Genomic DNA, 24,133 nt, shown 5'->3' with positions numbered 1-24,133 from the left:
TGGAGGAAGAAAAAGTGTCAGAATTCTGAAAGGCAATTAGCACAACTCTTTCCCTTTCCTTTCTATTCCTCTGAACTACCTACCTATAAAGTAGAGCAGAGAAGGAAAGTATTTGAAAGACTGCACAGCCATAGCAAGTAGATTGCCAGATCATCTCACTTCAGCAGGTGTTCCTTGGCTTAAAAAAAAAAAAAGGACCAAACTGCTTTTGCACACTTAATTAGGATGAGCACAAAGTGAAGAAAGTTTGAGATCTGAGGCCACTGTGTGCTCGCTACAATATGGCATCTTTCAGAAACATAGAGAGAAAGGGTAGCAAAAGTCATGAATAAAACCAGCTGTTAAATCAGTGACAGGTGGCCAAAGCAGTCTTACAGTTAATGCCTTAACCCATGTTTGTTTGAGACAAAGTTTAAAAAATAATTTTAAAACAAAAGAGTATAATGGTAATGTAGAAACTAGTTCCAGTACACGCATGGTTTTCTGTCCACATCAAGGCATTTTATTGAGGTATACACTTTGCAGAAGATGAGGTAACAATTTGCATAAGACTTATGCAAAATAACTTCACAATTAAAATTTACTTGGCATTAACTACTGTATGTGGAGAAAGACTGATAATTCCTGCTTGTTAGAGTCTCCTCGATGCACAGTTCTGTTAATGCTAGTGGTAGGACCGTGGAGAAGGTACAGTAGTTGTAGCTAGGGAAAACCAGTCAGGTTGAAAATGCTTTCATACAAATTTTACAGCTTCTTTTCAGTGGTTTGTGTTAGAGATTACTGAAACAGACAACGCTTGCTACAATTTAAAGGAAGCATGTCCAATGCAAGAAAGGGTGCTAACATTCTTGTAGCAGTGACAGTGGGGTGGGTGAGTGTGGTTTATTGGGTTTTACTAAGAAAGCTTTAAGTTACTGGAATAAAGCGCCCCTGGTTGTCAAGGTTAGTACTCTGAATTTGGCACTTGAGTTGTCAGGCTTGTTAAGGCTAAAACATGGAAGTCTTGGTAAAGACATATTCTTGTGCTATTCAATGTTCCTCTTACACACTTATTTTCATATAAGTACATGATCTATTTCCTCAATTTCAGATTTTAAGAAATTCTGTCAATGTATCTTTAGTGTAGTCCCCTTGAAGCTTGCAAAATAATTTCACTTTAGTCATCAAGAATATACAGAAAGTTTCCTACAAAAAGTTCAGTTACTGTCTGACAGGTAAAACATTCCTTGCTGGTGAATGTTAATATTCTAGGACCTAGTAGCAATTCCTGCACAGTAAGAATCATGATATCATTAGGACTATACTATAAAATGTACACAAGCATATATAGAAAATTAACCAGAGAAACATCAGTTGCCCATTGAAAGTCAATTTTCTAAACCAATTCAAAAAGATTATCAAAATACAAAACCAGCTTAAAAAAACAGCCTGAGGTAAGACTTAAATGCAAATAGCAATCTTTTTCTTAAAAAAATAGCTGTATTGAAATTCTAGGTACTTAGAAAGTTTCTTACTGTCAATAAAAACCTTTACTAACAATTGTAAAGAGTACTTTAACTAATACAAAAGTATATAAACATTGTACACAGATTCAAAGTAAAAAAGTACAATACTGTACTTTCATTTCATTTAAAAATATATAGTTATGACAATTCAAACTTTTACCATACACACAGTTAACTGGCTTTGGATTAGCTGCTACTGTTGGCCATGGAACAGTCAGCTAATTCTGTGTGCTGCTGACTTTCAGCTGTGCTAGGACGTGGTATTTTACCACGTCCATTTGCCTGAGTAAGTCGTTGGCTGTAAAACAAAATGTAGGCTTGAGCCTTGCATACTTCTTCCATAGTGCACATGTTGAGTTTTGAATCATTGCAGTGTACCCAAAATCCTGCAGTGAAGAAATACACCAAAAAAAGTCATCAGGACACTGACTTGAAGTAATTGCATTATATTTAATAATTATTTAGCGTTCAGTCCCATTTAACGAGTTGTGTAGAAATAGTATACTGTTTCAGTTGATCCAGTATATTTATATTTGCCTCTACATTTTAAAAGCCCAGCTTAGCTTCCTCAGATTTACAGGAGTTTATAGCCAGAACACATTTAACAAGCCAATACAAATCTGAACTGTTCTGGCCTACAGAACTGCAATTCTCATTCCGGGCAGTTCAGCTACAGGTGATTCCCATTTGCTTTTGAGAAAAGACAGTAAGCTTAACAGTTTAGAATTACAAACATCCCTTTCTCCCACACTCCTTATTTCACAGCTGATTCCTACCTCCTTCTGAATTGTAGCAGTAGGCAGTGTAGTGCCCTGAGCCAAATCCTTTCCCGTGATGCATTACCACAGCAGACAAGTCGTAGATAAAGCAGTCGGGTAGGAGGGACTTGAGGGATTCTCTGCAGCAATAAGGCTCCATGTTCAGCATTTGATCAAAATTAACATGTACGCCAATCTTCTCACGATGATTGCGTCCTGACCACCTGGAAAGTTAAGTCAAAAGTAAACTTACATTTTTTCAAAGAAAGAACACAGCATTCTGAACTATGTTCTAACATAACAGATGTTATCTTCACTATTGTCTTTGTGCACAAAATAAATGCTAATTTTTTTTTTAGGCTTCCTCTTTCACTTCTGCTTTATCTCAAGGCCTTTTAGAATGTGTCTACAGTACCTACTATTCTCATCTTCTGAAATAATCCATCTTAAGATCTGTGTAATGGTGAGTGGGAAGTATTTTCCACATATTATATCTCAATTGGTATTTCTCCTTTATCTCATTTTCGGTTTCCTTTATATTGAGGACAGACTCTGTACTAATGCGTGGACTAAGAGTTCACAGAGATGCAGTCTCCACTTCCTTCCTCTCAGGCTAATGCATTAATGTATTTGGTTATATGAAGGTTACGGGAGACTTCCACTGAATACAATCTCGGTTTGTACATTAGTGAATATGAGCATTTACTCTACCTGACGATAACACAAGATTAATTTTTACCGACAGAGTTCACAGCAAGGTTAGTAGGTTTTGACTGAAAAGAAGGATGAAATAATTTTGGTATTAAAGTAGCAAGTAGTTGAAATCCAAAAGGTCAATTCTCTACTTAAAGTGTATCTTACTGATGTTTAAATGAAACAAGAAAAATAAATGTCTAATAACTATTTCTCATCATACTAGTAAACAGAAATTAAACTGATGCTGAAAAGCATTGATCCCAAACAATGGAAGAGCACGACTGAATTGGTCAGTTTGCAACACTGGTTGTTGTGGCACTACTTACCTAAACCGTTTAAGGTGTAATCTGAGAACCTGAGGTAGTCGACACACCATAAGCTGCTTCTGAGCTTCTGTGAGTATAACTGGTTTAGAAGAAAACTTCCTTCGTTTTGCTGAGGCCAAACACACAGTTACACAATACAAATCTCGATAACAGCCTTGTATTTCAGTTTAAGATTTATCCACCAAGTTTGCGTGGACCTAAATAGCTACTGTATGTGCCTCCTCAAAAAGGATACACTCTCAGAGCTATTTTGCAAGGATTTTATGATGTAAGTATAAAATACTTGTGGTCACTTAGGTTAGTCACCTTAATTAAAAAAGCTGATGGGTTCTTCAGCTGGGAGTATCAGAATACCCATTAGTGTGTGATCAGACTTTATCTAAGAGAAGCATCACACTTCAAAACATTCTGTGAACAATTCCATCTTCTAGGTGATGAGTAATGACTGTTAAGTGACCACAACAGGACATAAGAAGGAGGACTTTGTTTGCAACACACTTTTAAGGCTTTTAGTATTTTCCTTCTACACTTTCACTGTCAGTTTACTTAATATTTTACACAGAGAATGTATGCATGAGTACATACTGCCTTTACTCACTGTTGCACTGATCACACGCATATATCTTTCCTTCCAAAGCTTCAGTTTCTGTAAACTTGGCCAGCATTTCTGTTAGCAGACATGGATACTGAGACGACATCTCCTTGCCATTGCAGTGATACCTCTCAGGAAACTCCAGGGACAGGTCCCAGAAAGGTTCTACAGTATTTGATTTATTGTCACAGGCAAGACATGTAACCTGTAAGACAATATTTCACCAGTTGCTTACACTCAGAAACTTACTTTACTAAAAGTATACCATAACATAGGTCTCAAAAAACCAATAAACCCCGTTTTTTTCCTAGAGATAACTGATGCAACCAAAGACAAGACATAGTCATTTAACAAAAGAAATTATACACCTAATTTATTTTCTCTGAAGCAGCATGTCCAATACTGTTATCACAAATAGGTAAGTGTTCTTATGTTTTACTGAGAAAGAAAAGCAGTGTCAAAATGGTCTGTCTGGGACTGTCCAAGAGAAGCAGCTGATGGAGTCTCGGGAGTCTTTTCTCCAAAAAGAATCACTCCAAAAGGAAAATGTACATAAAAGAGAAAAACTATAGTTTAGGTTAATTTAAAAAGAAAAAAAAACAAAAAAAACTAATAACCCCAACAGCTGGGGATTTTAAAGTCATATCCTTCTTACTTTGTAAGTCTTCCAGGGAAGCCTGGATTAGGAAGCACACTTCTTCAAAGAAAAATTAACAGGTAAAAAGAATTTATTTCTTCTTTCAGTAAGTGGATCCATCGTCACACTAGGGAAAGGACAAGCAGTAAGACAACATAAATAAAATGTCAAGAAGTGAAGTGAGTCAACCTGGAAAATGCCGATAATACAGCAGGGGACAATTAATTTACGATAACATTCAATATTTAGGAAAGTAAGTTAAAAGCAGTAGTTCTTCTACGCTGGAATGGCAACACGTTATGTTGATTTGCAATGCAGTCTTCTAAAAGCCAGCTCAAGCTGCTTTGTGTCACGTCATTTGAGTCTTCCTCCAAAGGACCTCCACCCTTCCACGATCCATGTGAATGAATAACTTCTATCAGCAGCTGAACCTATGCAGTGGTGAAACTCCATTTAGACTGTAACAAACATAGTTCATAAAGGCTACAAAGAAATACCAGTAAATATCAAGTGTGTGTGTGTGAGACTAAAGATATTGAACCTTGGTATGTTCAATGCAACAAAGTACAATACAATCCTGAAGAGTAATTACCTGAGTTTTCTACAGTTGATGTATTTATTGGTTTAACAGTTGCAGTTGACCACTAACTCAAGCAGCTCTAACCTCACTGCTCTAGAAAAGATGCATTCTGAAAATAAGTTGAATTTTAATTGGGCTCAGATACATAGCTTTGACAGAACTTCCAGAAACATCCAACATGTTCCCACCCCCTTCCCTAACAATTAAAACTTTCCCACCAAAAAGATTAAAGGACCTCAAAATTTTCATATAGGACCTATTGTCAAGATACTATTATTTATCAGCTCAGAATAACAGCCAGTTATGTTTTACAGTAAATGGAATATCAAATATCACCTTAAGTTTGCACCGCAAGGGTAAATAATTGCCAAATTAAATCTCTACAAGCATGCTTCCTGTTCAGGAAAATACCACAAGTTGTTTGGAACAACTAATACAAAGACGTAGTAATAAAAGAATGAAAATCCACGAGGGATCCAAATATTGTGATTTCACAGGCACGCCTTTGTGTTGCTTCTCTACATAAATTCAGTGTAATTCTCTTCAGTTACGTTAGTATGCCTACTCAAGTGTAAAAATACACTCAGTTTTGTTCAGGAGCTCCTTTATTTTCCCCCGAAGGTTTGCTGTTACATAATTATTCACCCTGCTTTGTCTGTTATTTCATGATCATTTATATAAGGACAGATCTGTCACCTTATTGTACCTTCCTTCTAGGTGTTCTTGTGAGTAATTATTTAATGCATTCACTAGCTACAACAGCTTATATACAATCTATGCATTAGCTACCTAATGCACATGGGTATTTTTGTACCAGCACTGTGTTTAGCAGTGGAGTTAGTTAGGAAAGTTGTTAGTTGCTTTAAGTTCTAAGAAGAAAACGCTACTGCCTTGTTCTTAGAAAACAGAACTTTGAACTTACATGGCAGAAAAGAGGAGAATCTTCTGTTTTAATTTACACTGACAGGAGCTTCTTTTGTAAGTGCTAACATCTGGCAACGTTTCAAAGCCACAAACTATTAGTAATTCAGAGCTGAAATCTAGACTTGGAGACAAAATGATATGTTTGGCCACAGTTCAAGCTAACTCCAGCATAAACACAGAATGACTAATAGATTTCTGCTGTACAAATGGGTGATTTTGTTGGGCCAAAAGTTTATTTAATTGACGAGTTACTTAAGAATTTGTTGCACATGAATGCACACTGAAGATTAATGGGCTCAGGATAAAGTACATACATGAACTCAGTAAAGATAATTTTAACAAGTCCTGAGGTTTCAAATTTAGTGTGTAATGTTAATAATCTAGGTTATTTTAAGATCCTCTTTCCCAGCTAGTTAATAAGTACTATCCCAAAGAAAAAGAAACAAATAATTGATCCAGCTTCCAATTTTTGCCTCTCAAAAAACAAAACAAACAAACAAAAAGATAAACTGATGCAATAGTGCTGCTTATCATCTCATCATGCAACTGTGAGCAAAGCTGATTTGTGTTGACAAATTCTTGTACTGAGAGAGGTGCGCTTATTTCCTCAAATGCAAGACACTCCTCCTCACCATGACACTGCAGCAGAGTTAAATTCTTAAGAGTTGTCTGGGATTTGCATACTTGCCAACAGCCAAGTAACCTGACGCATTCAGATAAGCACATGCCCAACCATATCAGCCGCTGCTGGGTGCTAACTGCTCCTGTTCACACTCTCACTCAATGGTAAGTAAGAGGTAAATCAGGGCTGGAACTAAGGTTGGAAGTATTTTTCTTAGCCAGGCCTGAGCTTACAAATTGAATTACTCAACAAGTAGGAGGATCCCTACCCGTCTGTGGAATCCATCTGCACTGGCCTCTCCATCAGTACGGGCTTTACAACACTCCCATCACCTCTCTTTCTATCCTAAGTGGGACTCCTTTATCTCACACTGCCCTACCGTTCACACAGTGCAACCCAGATTTTCTTTTTTCATGGAAAGTACTGAAATAGTTTAAACTGCTCAAAAGTTGGTTGAACAAGATGTGAGGTTTTTATAAAAAAACAAAGCAAACCCAAACATGAACTCAAAGGGCTGGCAAAAACTTTATGCATCTGTCCAATGTAACTTTTTATGGTATGAGTATGCATGACAGTAATAGGGAAGTGAGTCTGCTCTAGCAATCTGATTAGTGACATGTATCTTTTTATGACTATATTTTACAAATTCAGAGTTTGATTTCACCTCCCCATTATATTCCATAATTGCTATTTTAGAAGACCTTAATGCTGTAGTCTATAACAAAGCTACACGAGAAGTTTACATTAGAGCAAAGAAAGTAAATTACTGGTTTTAGCTAGTCTGAAATCTCTACCTTATGTTCTGCCCTGGCCACCCTCTCACGCCTTGAAACACTGGTAGTATATACAATTGTTTGGTTAAAGCTCAGTATTCAATCATGGGCCAAAGGCCAGACTGAAAAGAGCTGGATCAAATTGCTGGATTCAAGCTAAGCATGGAGGCCACTCAGACAAGCATCATTGTACCCACAATAATTTGATGGACAGCCACTGCCCTGGATGGCATTCAGCTTAAATGCAGCCAAAGAAAATAGTTAACATATTGCTGCAGAAGAAGCTAACTCCATCATCAAATGTTTTGCCTACGGTCCCTGCACGTGCATGGAAGAAAGACAACTGTTACCATCTCTGCTCTAATTCTTTTTTGGTTTTTAAGAACAGTAAGATGGCCAGTCCCATTTTTGTGCTTTCACTACTACTTAAGTTTTCACTATATGAGACATATATACAAAGACTAGTGATGAAATTTTTCCACAGCAAAGTACTCAAAGTAGAAGGGGATTTCTAGGATACTGCTATAGTATGGAATTCCGCAGGACAGTCCATACTGTATTTCCTCAGTTATAAAAAACCCTAAACTTTGTCGTGATGAGCATACAGCATCATCAAAATGATCTGTATCTATTTAACAGAATAACATAAGCATAACCATAGCAAACTGTGGTCTGTGATTCGATGGCCTCTTATAGATTAAATATCACCTTCATCTAGTTGGAAAGCAACTTGACAAACATTTTGTGATTCAGGCTACACATAAAAGCAGAGAGACAATACCAGAGTATAGAAATCAGCATACAGGTCCTGGATTGGTTTAAGTGCAAATCCTCCTGTTACCTACCTGAAGTTCTCATGGTTTTTAACAGTCTATTCAGTGGGAGACTTAATACCCAGCACTGCACGAGTCACCATCAGCATTCTCCCCCAAACTTTAACTCACAGCATACTACCCAAAGCTGAAGGGCTTCAAACAACCCAAAGATTGCACACTTCCCCTTCTATCAGCCAATCTGTCCTGAAATACACCAGTTGAGCAAGTATATGGAGCAAGACTTGCAAGGAGAGGCACTGCCTTTTAAAACTTTAAACAGTTTACACAGTACATTGCTTAGAACCTACTTCACTCTCTGGGTCTTGACATAGTCATTTCTCTGAGCACTGCACAGTTATTCTGCTGTGCTGAGTGGGGCCAGGGAGAGGCATTTTGCTTGGATTCCATCTTAAACATGATCAGGAAGTAATCAAACTGTTTGTGGTTTTTTAAGTGTGCCTAGAGATAACAAAAGCTAGTTTTAATAGGAATTGCTATAATAAATGGTGAATTATTGGGGAAAAAACCCACAGCCCAAGATAGGCTTGTCCTAAGAAGAAATGGTAACTAATCACAACTTTGCTGTAGAGGAAACTCATTACTAAATCAGCATAGCCAGTGCTCTTCACTTTCACTGCTATGTTTGGTGTTGCTGTAACAGAAATCTACACAAAGAGCTTTACCTAAGGCACCAGATTCAAAAGCAGTGGAATCCTCACAAGAGACTTTCAAAACCCACCCCAAATAGTTTCTAAAGGGTTCCTCGCCACTCCAAAAACTTGTTAAAATTACATTGGCTAGGTATTTGTTCGATAACTTACATTAAATTTGCATTTACTCAACAGTACTCTATAAAGAAATCAACAACTACTTACTGCTTTGCAACATGCAACGTTAATTTTCTTCCTTGAATTAGGTACCCAAGCAGCTTTCACATAAATCAGCACAAACCTTATTTTTTCCCCTCCCTTACTGGGTCTTTTTTAGCTACAGAAAATACTCATTGCCCTTCTCCTTCCACTTGCCTTGAATTAGAAGCTATCCCTGATTAAACCGTAAGAATAGAGGGAGCTGGCTAATGATGTTGCAAGGCTGTTCTTCATCTTTGAAAGGTCCTGGCAATCAGGGGAGGACAGGAAGAAAACAAGTGACATTCCTGTCTCCAAGGAGGAGGATCTGGGGAACTACAAGCCAGTCAGTGTCACCTTCATCTGTGGGAGGGCTGATGGAGCAAAACCTGGAAACCGTTTCCAAAGGTATTAAGAATAAAATGATGGCTGTGAGCAGCCACCATGGATTTATGATGGGAAAATCATGCTTGACCAACCTGATTGATAGCCTTCTTCCTACAATGAGATGACTGGTACAGATAACCAGTGGATGAGTGGAAAACAGTGGATGTTGTTTTATCTTGACTTCAGTGAGGCCTTCAACTCTGTATCCCATAACATCCGCACAGAAAAAATGAAGTGCAGACTACATAAATGGACAAGATGAACTGAAAACTGAATGAGCTACCAGGTTCAATGAGTTGTGTTCAGCAGCATGAAATGCTGCTGGAGCCCAGCCGCTAGTGGTGTACCCCAGGGGTCGATACTGGAGCCAATTCTTTTAAACTCTCAGCAAGTTTACAGATGACTCAAACCCAGGCAGAGTGGCTGATACACCAGAGGGTCTTGCTGCCGCCCAGAGGGAGCGGGACAGGCTGGGGAAATGGGCCAACGGGAACCTCACCCAGCTCCGCAAAGGGCAACGCCAAGTCCCGCGCCTGGGCAGGAATAACCCCAGGCACCAGCACAGGCTGGGAAGCAGCTCCCCAGAGAAGGACCGGGGACGAGCCCGCGATGCACCCCTGCAGCAAAGCAGGCCAACACGAGGCAGAGCATCGCCAGCAGGTCGAGGGAGGTGATCCTTCCCCTCTCCTCAGCCCCGCGGAGACACAGCCGGAGGGCTGGGTCCAGCGCCGCGTTTATTTCCCAGTACAAGATACGGACTTACTGGAGCGAGTCCAGCAAAGGGCCAGGAAGATGATGAAAGGGCTTGGAGCATCTGACACGTGAGGAGAGGCTGGGCGAGCTGGGAGCGTTCAGCCTGGAGAAGGGAAGCTCAGGGGGATCCTATCCACGTGTGTAAATACCTGACGGGAGGAAGTAAAAAAGATGGAGCCAGGCCCTTCTCAGTGGAGCCCAGTGACAGGACAAGAGGAAACAGGCACAAACTGCAGCACAGGAGGTTCCATTTAGACAGAAGAAGAAACTGTTTTTACTGGGAGGATGGTCTAGCACTGACCCAGGCTGCCCGCAGAGGTTGTGGTGTCTCCATCCTCGGTGCTATTTAAAACCCGACTGCACGCAGCCCTGAGCAACCTGTTCTACTTGACCCTGTTTTCAGCAGAGTTGGTCAAGCTGATTTCCAGAGGTCCTTTCCACCCTCAACAATTCTGTGCATGCATGCGTGTATGTGCATGTACACAAGTGCATGTGAACTTAACTGTCAGGAAGTTATCTTAAAAATGAAGAATGGAAGCTGAGCAGCTGAGGGAAGACAATCAATCTTTGGTAAGAAAGTTTTCTAAAACGATAATTTGATCTTCAGTGACTATTTTGACAAGTTATTTTCTTATTATTAGACTCAAATATACCTTTACATTTCTTCACACACAAAATTAAGAATACTAAGAAATTCAGTTATCTGAATTATTATTTTGACATTATTTAAGAGTAGGTAAAAATATTTAGAATCATCCTGTCTGGCTTACAGAAAAGTCATTTTTTTCCTGGTAATTCTAATAATAAGAGGCTTATTTTGAACTTCAGGAAGTTTTTAAGGTTTTACCAACGTAGTGGCCAAAAAGCACAAGATGTATGAAACATCCAGTATCTCTTTTGCTTAGTAACTACCACTTCTTCCAGAAAGCTTCATACTATATGGGTTGAACTGGGGGACAGTTACACTGAGCAATTCATTTGGGACATATATGTGCTATACTCCAGTGACAAAAGTGCCTCCAAATCAGCCTTATCAGAAACACATTTCTATTCTTTCACCATTTTTGACATCTTGATAGTGTTGACTCAGACTTGTCAATATTAAAATCTTAAAAAATATGATCTAAAACGGCCCTCTATCTTTCAAGCAATCAAAACCTGTGCACTCAACATTATCCTAAGGGTAAACCAATTTAGTTAAAAAGCTTAAGTTCAAGAGGTAAAAGCTGTGTCTGCACATAAGATTTTGCCAGCATAAATATCTACAAACTTCTTAAATCTGCTAGGCTAGTTTCGTAGATCAGCTAGGTTGTCTAGATCAGCTTTCACAAATACTCCATACTAGTTTCCCTGTCTCCCTCCCTCCCGGTATAAATCATCTCGACAAAAATTTTAATACTGGTATAATTATACACACCAGAGTTTCTGCTAGTATGATTTCTGTGGACATGTGGGACACAATTTTCCCAAAGCAGTGCTGAAAATATACATTTGCTTTGGAAGCTAAAATCTGCTATTTCAATTTCTGGATTTTTAAAAATATACTTGCCCACTTCCTCACTTAATATGGACGAAGTTTGAAATAAAGATACTGTAAAAATTGTTGCATACTGTGCTATTTAGCTGGGACCATTTAAAAAAAAACACAAGCCAAAAAACTCTTGAGAAAGACAGTAGCTAACCTACTTGAGCTCTTGAAGTGTACTTCAAAGATCTGTGGGTCAGTATGCCAGTTTAACACTGGCACATAACTTCATAGTGCAGTAGTTTCTCCTTTCCTGTTGAAGGATCGAGGACAGGAGACAGTGGGTACCTTCCACAACAGTACAAGCACTGCATTTTCTCCTTTCTTAATCTTGTATTCTAAATTCAGTTGCAGTGCTGAACCAGGCAGCCATTTCAATAGCAACAGACTGATGGCAAACTCAGGATTATGACTTCCTTTCAAGTTAAAATAGAACAGCTAGAAGAAGAGGGAAAATGTTTTATTGCACATGTGAAAGTAATGTGAAACCTAAGTAAACATACAGCTTATCTGGATTGTAAGTGATCCTCTGTGTACTGTTATCAAGAGTAGTTCATAGTATTCTTGAGGCTTGAAGGTCAAGAGGATTGACTTCACTCCACTTGAGTATCTCAGAGAATCAAATATCTTTAATATTTTCAGTACGAACGGACAGTAAATATAACTTTTTTAGTGATCCTAAACCAGAAGGCAACTGCTGCATAGAAACAAGCTTCTAGAGTTCCCCTTATTCACTGAATTAAGATGTAGTTTATAACATAACTCTACACTAAAATCCCATCCTGTTTTTAATAAATGCAGCAGGCTATGGCTCCAACTATATTCTAGAGAGAAACTGTAATAAATACTGTTACAGCTTGTAGGTAAAGTTAAGCATACAAGGACAAAGCGTACGCTCCTTGCTTTTAAGAGCTAACATTGTCAAAGATATGGTGATACAGCAAGAAGTCTTTCATATTTTTTCTTCAGCCCCGCATGGATGTTTTTGTGCCTTTTTTGTTAACTTCACTATAGCAGTTTGTGCCAGTTCTGACAAACTCCTAGCGAAATCATAATGCAGGAATGTTACTGAGGAAAGTAATTGCCTTATAAGATTTTTTAAAGCTCATCCTTCTCTGTGCAAACACCAGGGCCTGAATCATTAAGATGACCTGAATAAATTTTATTGAGGAGGAAATGTAAATCTTCAGGGGTTACCTTTTTCTTTTAATATTTATCATGTTTAAAAGTGCTAGTGAAGACTAAACTGGAACAAAGGAGTGGCAGAAGACAAAGGGAACCATTAGGAGGTAAAGTGTTGGACACTGTCTGTGGGAACTGCCTAATGAGCCGGGGAGAAATTACTACAGCTAACAGCTTCAATACTCTTTTCCTTGTTCCTCTCACTTGAGGCATTCTGAAGTTCATCAAGGCTGTATTTTGCACACAGACACTGACCAGCTGTAATAAAAGAGCTGTGTGTTGCAGTCACAAAAGTCACAGGATAGCTCAAAACTGTTTAATTCCCTTTCAGTCTTACTCAGTGACTGAATAAGAATTGAGTGAATTCTCACTATTCCCCTCCCTGGTTTCAGGAAGGTGGGAGGGTTTCTAGTCACAAGCCTCTTCACTTAAGGAAGCTAAAAACACAACATGTAGAAGAAATGGTACAGCTGAAATAATGCTTCATGTCTTCAGAGACTTGAAAATTCTTCCAAAAAATGAGTCCTGTTAGAAGGCTTGGAACGCAACCAAGCCTTGTCAGTATACTTAAGCAATTACTTTGTTTTACTAACAACAAAGTTACTATTTTGGAGCCGGAGAATGTGATTTTCAAACAGAAAGCTTTAATGACATAATATACTAGACACTTATGTTAGCACAGCCTGGATACAAGACATGTTAACTACCCCAAGGAAAGGAAGCATGCCAACAGAAATGTTCTTACACTGGGCCAAATGGAAGGTAGAAGATGATCTGGTTTTATTAGTAGATATAACAGTTTCTAGTAGTTATGCAAAACCTAAGATGACCTAAAAACTAACATATGCTGCAAACAATCCTAATTTTAAAAGTCTTGTTATCTTACTATAAAGTTTATAGCAGTAAACAATCCTACCTTAGCCAAAAGCCACTTGGATTTCTAGCTTCACATACTAAAACATTAAACCATCAATCAAACAGAATAATTGGAACATCCAGATTTTTGTTAATTTGTGTTAAACCTCTACTCCTTCACACAACGTATCTATTAAATGCTTCTGCACTCCCTCAGTAACATGTGCATGCATACTAAAGACCAACTCCAGGGCACCGAGACTTTCTTAGCTGCTGTTCCTGCTGCAGTGTAGTTAGTTTTTAGATTAATTCAGCAGAACCCAGCATTTGTTTTTTCAGTCAGTTCTCAGATGTTTGTACACACACACAGTTGGGATATGTGTGATAGCAAGTGGACACATTGAAGTACTTAACAGGAAGCCGAGAAGAAAAAAATGAGAGTAGTCAGGCAGAAAAAAGGAAAACAACCGTTGCCTCCACCCCACAAATTTGGTTCCTGTGTTGACAGAGCCTTCTATATCTTTGCGTTGTAACAGAAAAGTAGTATTCCAGCATCATGACAGGCAATTACTCTGTAATAATGAATCTCTAATTCAAGCTATTTACTGAAATAATTCCCTGCTTGGCATCCATTACCTAATCAGTTTCCACTTAGATGAGATTAACACCTTCCTTAACACCTTTTATCTAGCATCACTACAGGGATCAATTAGGTGCTTAAAATTGTAAATTCTTTATTCCTCCAAATTAGTTGGTGCTTAATAGTGAAGTCAGATATTTCTCAGGAGTTGCAACCATGTGCTTTAAAATACCAAATTTAACACTTTTATGTTTATCAGGTGACTCTTCTACTGCAAGTTTTAGGATTACCCAAATGACCTTTCTTCTGAAATTGTGTGTATTATATCCTCCTCCCCATCCCTCCTCAATAGTTATAAATGTATTAACCTTTGAAGCATGCCAATCACTGACCAGTATAAATCCATAACTACAAATCATTACACACCTTAAAAAAAAAAAATTATAAAACATACCTGACTTAATAGCTGTCCATGAAAAATGTTGTTAACCACATTCAAAACCTGTTTTATAAGTTTTCTTTGAGAGGCAGGGATGAGAGCTGGGTATCTGGTCCCTGTAGTCTCCAGCTCCTGCTGCACTTTATCCAAAAGTTCACAGAGAAATTCCTGAGCATCTTGTTGGGCATATCCTCTGAAGGCTGGAATTAGTCTCCACACAGAATGAAGCATGGCAAAAGGAGACACCAGCGCCCATTTGCCAGACCACATAACTTGGAACAGAGTATGCAGCTCATGACAGAGAGAAATATGCTTTGAACTGGGTTCCCTGGGCTGAATAAGTTCCATATTTCTACTTTTTGATGCTCCTCCACTTAATCCAGAGGATAAACTAGGCCGCCTCACAGAAGATGATCCCTTTATTTTCTCTTGGCTCTCATTCACATGTAATGTTGAGGCAGCTATTGACAGGTGTTTAGATGAAGATCTGGTTTTACCATTGGTTGCTGTTGCCAGCAGTTCCTGAGTTTGGTTGAGATCAAGCTTTAAAAAGCATTCTCGAAAAATAAGTAAGTGACTTAATACCTGCAGGATAGAATTCATATAGCATGTATTTCCTAGGTTTCTCAGTCCTGTTACCCCAGGAGTCACTGTGGGCCTTCGCTTAATTGGAGAGTCACTTATTTTTTTCAATCTTACTTCATCTGAGGTATATGTTTTTTTCAACTCTGCCACAGACTCCATGTTCTGTGATGTCTTTTGCAGGCAGGATGCTGATTCTGAGGACTTTCTAATCTGATTTTGTAAACGACTGCTCTTTCTTGGAGGCATCTTTTCCATCTCTGCTTTCAACTCACGTTTTCGTTCTTGTCTTCTCTTCCTAGCTTTCTCCCTTCTTTCCTCTGCTTCTTCCCGACGCCTTTCTTCTTCCAAAATCTTTTTTCCAGTAGGGGTCAACTCAAGCCATGATCTGAATATTTTGCCCAGGAATGCACGCCGTCGGTGCCAGAGAGCTGTGAACATGCGATCTTCATTCCGAAGCAAGGCTTGGGCACCACCATGTGAAAGGTAAGAATCATCACTTGTACCCATAGAACGCAAAGTCCTCCCACTTCGAGTAGTGCAATCATAGTTTTGACTCTTGATTGCACTTAACGTACTTCGCAACAGTTTTAAATCACCAGTTGCGTTATCATTAAGAACATAATCATCGCAGAGATAACAGAAAACATACAGCTCATTTACTTCCAATGCCACTGGGTGACTGCTCTCCTGAAAGTGCTTTAGTGCATGTTCTTCAATATATCTTCCACACGCCACATGTGAGCAGCTGAGGCACGCCCACACAGATTCGGTAGTATTGCAGTCCACGCAATGCCATTTCTGAGGATTCAGAATGGAGTGATCTTGGGCCAGTCGCAGTCGTCCTATGTGCTTACACTTATCCATTGTTAAAACTGAAACTGCAGAGATATGCTGGCAAAACACATAATCCAAACTATTTTCTGTCCATGATATTTCAATCTGCAACTAAAAAAAACAGTTGTAAGTTACAGTTCATACATACCCAACTGTATCAATTTTTTACAGGTGTCAGATAACCAAACGCATACTTGAGGTTAAGTTTATGATTGCCATCCAACTAAGTCCCACCAAACACATAAAGGCAAATCAGTTATGTGGAGCCACAATCAACATCATCAACAGCAGTTCGAGGTTCAGACTAAATGGTCTGAACACCACTGTTTATACTCCTGTTACCTTCTGGCTCAGTACTGAAGCATACTAGCTACACTTTAGATTAGGCCCATTTTTGTCAAAGGCGCACTCATTTAGTTAAAAGACACTGTTGCAGAGTTTTGATACAAAATACAACTTAAAATGGGACAGGTTGCCCAAAGGAGTTGTGGATGTCCCATCCCTGGCAGTGTTCAAGGCCAGGCTGGATGGGGCTTTGAGCGACCTGATCTAGTAGAAGGTGTCCCTGCCCATGGCAGGGGGGGTTGGAAGTAGATGACCTTTACGGTCCCTTCCAACCCAAACCATTCTGTGATTCTATGATTCTAAAATGCTCCTATTAATTCTATCCCTAAGCAGACAGGTGCAGAAGTGCAAAGTTCACTTAAATTTATTATGTTTGCACAGTGCAAACAGTTCAGACAAATGAGGCTTTACACAACTCAAACCCTTAATTAAACCACACCTTTAATTAAATCACTGCACCTTTGTGCTCAGGCAAGCCCATTATACCAGTGCTTTCTCCAATCACGTACCTTCAATATGTACATTTTAACATGTCATCCTAACACCTCTGAAACAAAAAGAGTGACCTGGAAAAGCAGAACTTGATTTCTTCATAAGACAGAAATACCACTAGGTATCTACGTCAGTTGCAGCAAACTTTAGAAAAACCTGCATTTTGAACAGTCCTTTCTAATCCATGTCTTCAAAAATAATTTAAAAATTCCCCTAGCACTGGCTTACACCCTTTAATAAGTTTATGTGGTAGCATTTATTTGTTCAAAGCTGCTGTATTTGCTTTCTCCTTAAGGTGCATTTACCTAAAACAAACAGGCAGGCTCTGACTAACAAAAATTAAAGAGACAGTGATTCATTCTTTCTTTATGCTTTTACCATCTTTCTTTTGACTATCTCTAGTTGACAGATACCATCTAGAGACAAATGATGCGTCAGGAAGTGATTATGTTTGATCTGGGGTGTTTGTGCCCATGATCTCACTGACTAGAAGGGCTAAATAGCACACAGCACCAGTATCATTATGCGCGGTACTTGCCAGATGAAACAGTTAATCCATCTGAGGAGCACTAAGGGTTTGTCAAATATCCAGGCTATGCCAAGCGAGACAAATTATGCCATGACAAATGCATGCATGCTGCGGACTTGGCCTAGGCTGCACAATATCAAGGTCCAGGATTCTATGTTTTACAGATAAGTAAACCATGCTACAAAAATACTGAGTGATCTAGACAACTCTGGATAGAACCCAAAAAATTATATTCCAGCTATCATCCTTAAATATGCTGATATTTCTCCATTTTTACAGTTCTGAAATACACAAGAATAGGTTACTCAAGTTAGAACAGATGTCTTAGGTTAGGATAAGCATTAGATTGAGAGAACCCTAACATACAATGACATGACACCACTAAGGAATGGAAACAGGTAAAAAGTTGCAGCTGGATAGGAAAGAAGCTTTAATTTTCATCTGGTACTTAGATAAAAAAACTGTAGTAAAAAGATTTAACAAAAAATGGCTTGCTTTGGTTAATTGGCCCATGGCTAGTGCCTTTTAAAGCGTTACAATACAGATACCAGCATAAGAGCTATAATAACTCTCTAAGCACATAATCAGCATTGCATGTGTTGTGTAGGTCTTATTCCGTAATACAGAAAAGGTTGAGCCAGCTGTAGTGAAACTAATAACGTACGCACAGTTTTACATGCCCTTACTAATAATTCTCATTCAATTTAAGAGTTGTTTCCAGTCCATACTTGCTGCACTGAAGAATTTCAGGCACCATGACCTCTGGCTACCCATTCAGTAATTCCCAGATTAAGTATCAGCCATAGTGTATTACAGGTGGTAGAGATCCCTTGTGTGCTATGGTCAACAGATCACAAAAATAATGGCTGGCTGAACTTTTTCAGCTTGCTAGCATCCATAACATTCATTCCTTCTAAAAGACAGTCTATTCGTAGGCTGCTAATGAGATTCTTTTACAAATAGTTGTGCATACTAAGTTTGCTTTTCATACTGTCTTTATAAATAAGACCACCAGCGCTATCCCATGTCTTCTCCTAGTCTGACAACCTGTTTTTCCCAACACAGCTGAGCTTTTCTAACATGGATAAAATTCACATAAATTTCAGAGTTGAACTATGTATGCTAATTCTTCCTGGACTATTGAAGTAATGCCTATGTAAAGTGTGCTGCAAGAATTAAATATGATAGACAGGATTTTAAAAGACAAGACTCATCTTTGTGGTTTTGGGCTAACAGAAGTAAATTCTCCTGCATAACGTATTAGTAACAGTCCTTTCCAGCAGGCCAGAAAAGAACACTAAACCCTGCCTTCCCATAGGGCTGTCACACACAGCAATGCTGTCAGTCAGGAGTCTGACACGTCAGCCCTGTCTGGTTTTGTTAAAGTCACTGTATAAATGCTGTGCCTTATTTTTCCTTCTTTTTAATATTATATGGTCAGAAAATTTGTGTTTCTCCATTTAAAAAAATATTACCAAGAGTGAAACTACTTACATGCCTCGAAGTAAGCAGATACTGGACTGAGGACAAAAGTAGTCTGCTGATTTAAGGACGACCACTGTGTAAACCATAGTTGCACAATCAAGCTCTTCATGCAAAAGCAACACGATTCTACGAAAGCACAAGATCAGCGCCTTGAAGAAAAAAACCTAAAATCTCAGCTCCCCCACCAGCAACCAAGCCAGCATGACATTTTCCCACCTACATCGATGTGTGGAGAAAGGAGACGGGGTGGAAGGGGGGAGGGGGAGGAAACATCCTGGCATGGGAGAAGTCTTTCTTTGAAGAAAACACGAAGAAATCAAAATGCAGAGTTTGGTCAAGAAGACAGAAATATCTGAAAAGACCGTGAAAAAGCTAAAAGTACAAAACTGAGACCAAGAAAACTTCAGCTGAATGTCAAGCAGCACACTGACAGCATGAATGTTTTAAGATGTGGAAAACTGAAGTACTGAGATTACATCAAGTCACAAAATTTAAAAACTTTACCTTAGAACCACAACTTGGCAAGACAGAATAGCTCAGAGAAAAAACAGGAGTGAAGTGACAGATAATGGTGGAAGAAAACTAAAAAGTCCTGCATACTCATTCCCATGCCTACTAGAAAGCTGCAGCTGGAATAAAATAGTACAAGCCAATGCTCCAATGTTAAAATTCCCTAAAGAAAGTTATTCAGCGCTACTTTCTGCATTCTTCTCTCCGAGGTTCAGTTCTGTGCACACACACAAAGAAACTGTGAATTAGTTGACCAGCACTTCAGAGATCAAGCCCCCCTGTGTTCTTAGCACAGACCTGAGCTGAAGTAGTAAGCAAAATAACAAGTACTAACATAGAGAATAGCACTGCTGAAAGCATTAAGTTGCCTGGGAAAACAAAGATATACAAAAGTCTTTTCTTGCGCCAAAGTTTTGCAAGCTAGAAATAAAGATATACAGAATAGGATTATTTTTTTTCATTGAACCGTATTTCAACCTTATTGACATGCTCGTTTCTTTAGTTTCACTAAAGAATGGCTGGCAAAATGTACATTTCGGGGTAACTCATGAGCTGAAGAACTACTCGATGGCAAAAAACAACTTAGAAGTCAAGGAAATAGATGTTTTTCTTCCATTTGTGTTCCATGTAAACAATGTAAACATCTTCACAGCTGATAATTTTTAAAATTGTGCTTCTAAATATAAACAAAAGGAAATCTTTTTCCCTTAGTCACTACTTTTGTAAGTAATTGCTTGGCACAGAAATGAAAAATCAAACAGCCCATCTCGAGCGTTAGACTAGAAATACAGTACATAGTTTTACTAATATATATACACACATGTGTGTGTGTGTGCTGGTGTGTCCCATTAACATTCTTGCTTTTAAATCAGATGACAGTTTACCAACTGATTTTCACCAGTTTCAGAGTACCTGTTTAATATCTGAAAAAACAGGAATCATGGGTACTTGAACAACTGAAAGTTTTCGACAAATATGCTAACTAGAAGGCAGCTGTACTGCTTTACCGCTTTCTTAAACGATTTTTCTTTTTTTTTTTTTTTAAAGAAAACAGCCCAGCAAAACGTTGATGTGCATAACTTCAAGCTGCAGTACAGTCCTGCAGGCATAACAGTAAGACTCAAAAATCAAAGCAGCACTTCAAAAGGAAATTTTGTAAATTATTTCCGATTTTTAACAGTGCAGCCTTTGACAAGAATCCCCCCCAGCCTCCTTTCTTTGGAGCCATACAGTTCCTCATTTAACTTTTTTTTTTTCTCTTTTTTTCGCCAGCTAAGGAATGTATATACAGTATGCTGCTCAGAAGTAGCCATTTACACCAGGACGCCAAACACCGGTACAGCGTGACATTCAATGTCTCCTACTGCAAATAACCGCGCATTTCCTGCAGTTGAGAGTTCAAGGTAAACAAATAGTTCAGACTGAAGCGCTTTCACAAAAGCACGAAAAAAACCCCGGCACTTCTTATTAGCCTGGATTTACACTCGACAGTTCTTCCCATTTAGAGAAAAAGAAGCATCTCCGACTGCTCTGACAGCTCCCCGGACAACGCCTGGCCCCTGTTCTGACAGCCCTTGCAAGTAAAGACACTCCAGGTTAAGATCACCCGCGGCTCGATGCCGTTTCGCTGAGCAGGTCCAGGCGCCCCGCGACACGGCACGGCTCTTCGCCTCTCGCCGACAACAAGCCGACAACGGAGGAGACGCGAGGGGGGCTGGCCTTGGCAGCCCTGCTGCCCCCGCGGCTCACCGCCACCCTCCGCTCCTCCTCCCCAGGGTCTCCCTCACCTCGACGCCCTTCCGAGACCCCTCCGGAACGCGTGAGGGGATCGGGCCCCACGCAGAGTCGCCCGGTCCGGCTGCCCGCCGCCACACACCGAGCGCGGCGGGGAGGCGGCAGGACGCCTCCTGCCCGCGGCCGGCGGGCGGGGGGAAGGACAAGGACGGGACACGGCCCCGAGGGCTCCGCTCCCCCTCCGGAGAACGCTGGCACGGCCGCAGCCCCCCTCGCTCCCTCCCCGGGCGGCTCCCCCAGCCCCACGCCGTGCCCGCCTCGCCCCCGCGGCAACCACAGCCTCCTCCTCAGGTGCCCCACCGCGGGCACCGCGCCGCCCCTGCCCGGGGGGAAAGGCTGCCGCCGCCGCCGCCGCCTTCCCCCTCCACACCCCATCCGCGGGTCTCCCACCGACCGCCCCCGGCCGGCGGGGGTAGCAAAACCGTCGTCCCGCTGCCGCCGGCCGCCCCCGCACGCACCCGTCACCCGCCGCTGCCGCCATCTTGGGCGCCCCGAGCCGCAGCCTCCTCGGAGCGGCCCCTCGGCGACGTCAGCGCCGCGCAGAGGCCGCCCCCCCCCCCCCTCACCTCACTCCCCACACACACACCCGTACCCCCCCCCCGCCGGGAGCGGGGATCCCCCGCTCCCGCCTCCCCTCAGCCGCTCACCCACGGGCGGGAAGCGGGCGTCGGGGCCGTGGGTGGGGTAGGGGGGGAGCCGGCGCGGGGAGCGCCGCTAGGGACCCCTCACACCCACCCACGGCAGACCCCGGGTCGGGCCGCCGCCGCCGCCGCTGCCCCGCACCTACCTGCCGAGAGCGGGGCGGGAAGGGCCGATCGCCATGTGCCGGCGGCGGGTCTGTCACCAGATTTGTAGTGGCAACCGAAGTCCTTCCCACGTCTCCTCCCACCTCCCCCGGCCCCCCCCTCTCCCGCCGACACCGCCAAGCCGGCGGCTGGGTCAAGCGGGCCGGTCCCGCCGAGCGGGGAGCAGGAAGCCGGGCGTGCCCTCCTGTGAGGGGCTGAGGCGGGCGGGCGGCGGGGGATGCTGCTCTCCTGTGAGGGGCCGAAGCCCGCCGCTGCCCTCCTGTGAGGGGCTGAGGGCGGGCGGGCGGCGGGGGCTGCTGCCCTCCTGTGAGGGGCTGAGGCGGGCGGGCGGGCGGCGGGGGCTGCTGCCCTCCTGTGAGGGGCTGAGGCGGGCGGGCGGGCGGCGGGGGCTGCTGCCCTCCTGTGAGGGGCCGAAGGCCGCCGCTGCCCTCCTGTGAGGGGCTGAGGCGGGCGGGCGGGCGGCGGGAGCGGGTTCCCCAGGCACCGAGGTGCTTCTTCTGTCCCCCCGGCCTGTGCCCGCGGGGCACCTGTTTTCCCCGAAGTGGGTCTGTACCCTGCGGGGAAGAAGAGGGGCCTGGGCTCCCTCTGGCAAAACCTGACGGTCAAAGACACCGTGCGGGAGATCTCGGCCGGGGAGACTCCTTCACACTCTTCTGGGAAACTTCCGCAAGGCAGCTCCGCGGAAAGAAAAAAAAAGCTCTTATCGGGCCCCCGTTACCCATCTATCGAGCACTTTTTCAGTCTCGGGTTTCATTACAGAAACTTAAATAGGCGAAATCTTGTAAACTCACATCCTGCAGATGGCCTGTTTCATAAACTTGAAGTGTCTTTACACAGGTCCTTCTACAACTACAGTTGCTGAAGTGCGGCCAGCTCTTCTTAGCTGCTTTCCAGTTCTGCTCGTCCTGAATTGAGTTAACTTACACTGGCGCACGCCTTCTGCTCTGCCCCAGGGTGTACTGGGCAGCCAAGCACAGGTGTTTGGGGGCAAGAGATATTTGGTGAAAACTCAACCCCCCTGACTGGGCTGATGTGGTTTTCTGCATCCACGCTCAAGCAGGTTGGCTTTTGGTTTATATGAACCTGCCCAGAAAGATGGTGCATGGTGTTGCGATTGCAGAATGTGGTCGTGGGGAAGGTGTGTGCTGCTGCTTCGGCACGATAAAACAAGCGGTGGTGGTTTGATGAGGAGCGTGAGCACTTCAGATCCCCCCCCATCTCGTTTTGGATCCATTATGCGGCAGGATGTTTTCATGACGGCGTCAAAACCTCGTGACGGCATCAAAATCTCGCACATCTGTTTCTGTGTTTCTAACTGTGTCATCACAGAAAATGTGTTTCAGTTTAAAACTTGAAATCTATAGGCCCCAGTTGCCTCAGTTCTCCTCCAGTAGTGCCTTCCAGTTCTTGCTGTTTCTAATGAGACTGCTGAGATGGCTTTAGCAGGATGTGGCCAAGAGACACAGTTCAGTTTTTCTGCAGGGTCACTTTATCATGGTGCTTTCAGAAGCTCATAAAAAGAGTATATGGATAAATTAAACTCACCAGGCTCCTCTCATGATTGCAATGTGTTTCTAACTTGAAATTTTAAAGCGAGGAGTACTGTTGCCTAATCAAAATATTTGTAAAAACCGCTCATGCACAGTGATTCCATGTATTTGCACATCCCTCTTAGGTCTTTTTTAAGATACCTTTCACAATTTTCAAATAACTATATTTATTTTTGTCAAGTTACTACCTCCATCTTTAAGAGCAGCAGTTTCTTCTTCAGTCATAATTGGCAAACTAACCCTCCCATAGCGATCCATCGCTGGAATCCTCTTACAATAATATTCTCACACTCAATCTCTAAATCCAGTTGTGTGTGCACGTCTGTCTGTTGATTAAATGTATGTCGGATCTGCTCTCAAGACCAGACTGACTCCGTCCCGTCCCTGGCGTAACCTCTTTTGCCTG

The 24,133-nt window shown here is 41.8% G+C and overlaps 1 protein-coding gene across 5 annotated transcripts; it reads right to left on the bottom strand.

Moving 5' to 3' along the window:
- Positions 1-479: 479 nt before the first annotated feature.
- USP44 (ubiquitin specific peptidase 44) lies at positions 480-22,257 on the bottom strand. Of its 5 annotated transcripts, none has more exons than XM_069773694.1 (6): positions 22,159-22,257; positions 14,813-16,327; positions 3,884-4,082; positions 3,286-3,394; positions 2,282-2,487; positions 480-1,891 (listed from the first exon to the last, which is right to left on the bottom strand). In XM_069773694.1, the coding sequence occupies exons 2-6, from the start codon at positions 16,244-16,246 to the stop codon at positions 1,692-1,694; spliced, it is 2,148 nt and encodes a 715-aa protein (XP_069629795.1). In that variant the 5' UTR covers positions 16,247-16,327; positions 22,159-22,257; the 3' UTR covers positions 480-1,691. The 5 variants fall into 5 exon arrangements, with proteins under 5 accessions (XP_069629795.1, XP_069629799.1, XP_069629797.1 ...); XM_069773698.1 differs by having other exon boundaries at positions 3,286-3,364; XM_069773696.1 differs by lacking the exon at positions 22,159-22,257 and adding an exon at positions 21,830-21,923.
- Between the last annotated feature and the right edge of the window lie 1,876 nt (positions 22,258-24,133).

The sequence above is a fragment of the Haliaeetus albicilla genome, chromosome 28 (genome assembly GCF_947461875.1).
Source record: "Haliaeetus albicilla chromosome 28, bHalAlb1.1, whole genome shotgun sequence".
Taxonomy (NCBI): domain Eukaryota; kingdom Metazoa; phylum Chordata; class Aves; order Accipitriformes; family Accipitridae; genus Haliaeetus; species Haliaeetus albicilla.
The sequence above is the reverse complement of the archived record's forward strand: the minus strand, read 5'-3'. Positions and strand labels throughout refer to the sequence as shown.

What these genes read in the sequence shown, in the direction of transcription:
- USP44 (XM_069773694.1), bottom strand. Translation starts at nt 16,246, where the DNA reads ATGGATAAGTGTAAGCACATAGGACGACTGCGACTGGCCCAAGATCAC. An exon ending in ATGGACAGCTATTAAGTCAG is followed by an intron (nt 4,083 to 14,812) that starts GTATGTTTTATA and finishes ATTGTCTTACAG; the next exon opens with GTTACATGTCTTGCCTGTGA. An exon ending in TGCGTGTGATCAGTGCAACA is followed by an intron (nt 3,395 to 3,883) that starts GTGAGTAAAGGC and finishes GTTTGGCCTCAG; the next exon opens with CAAAACGAAGGAAGTTTTCT.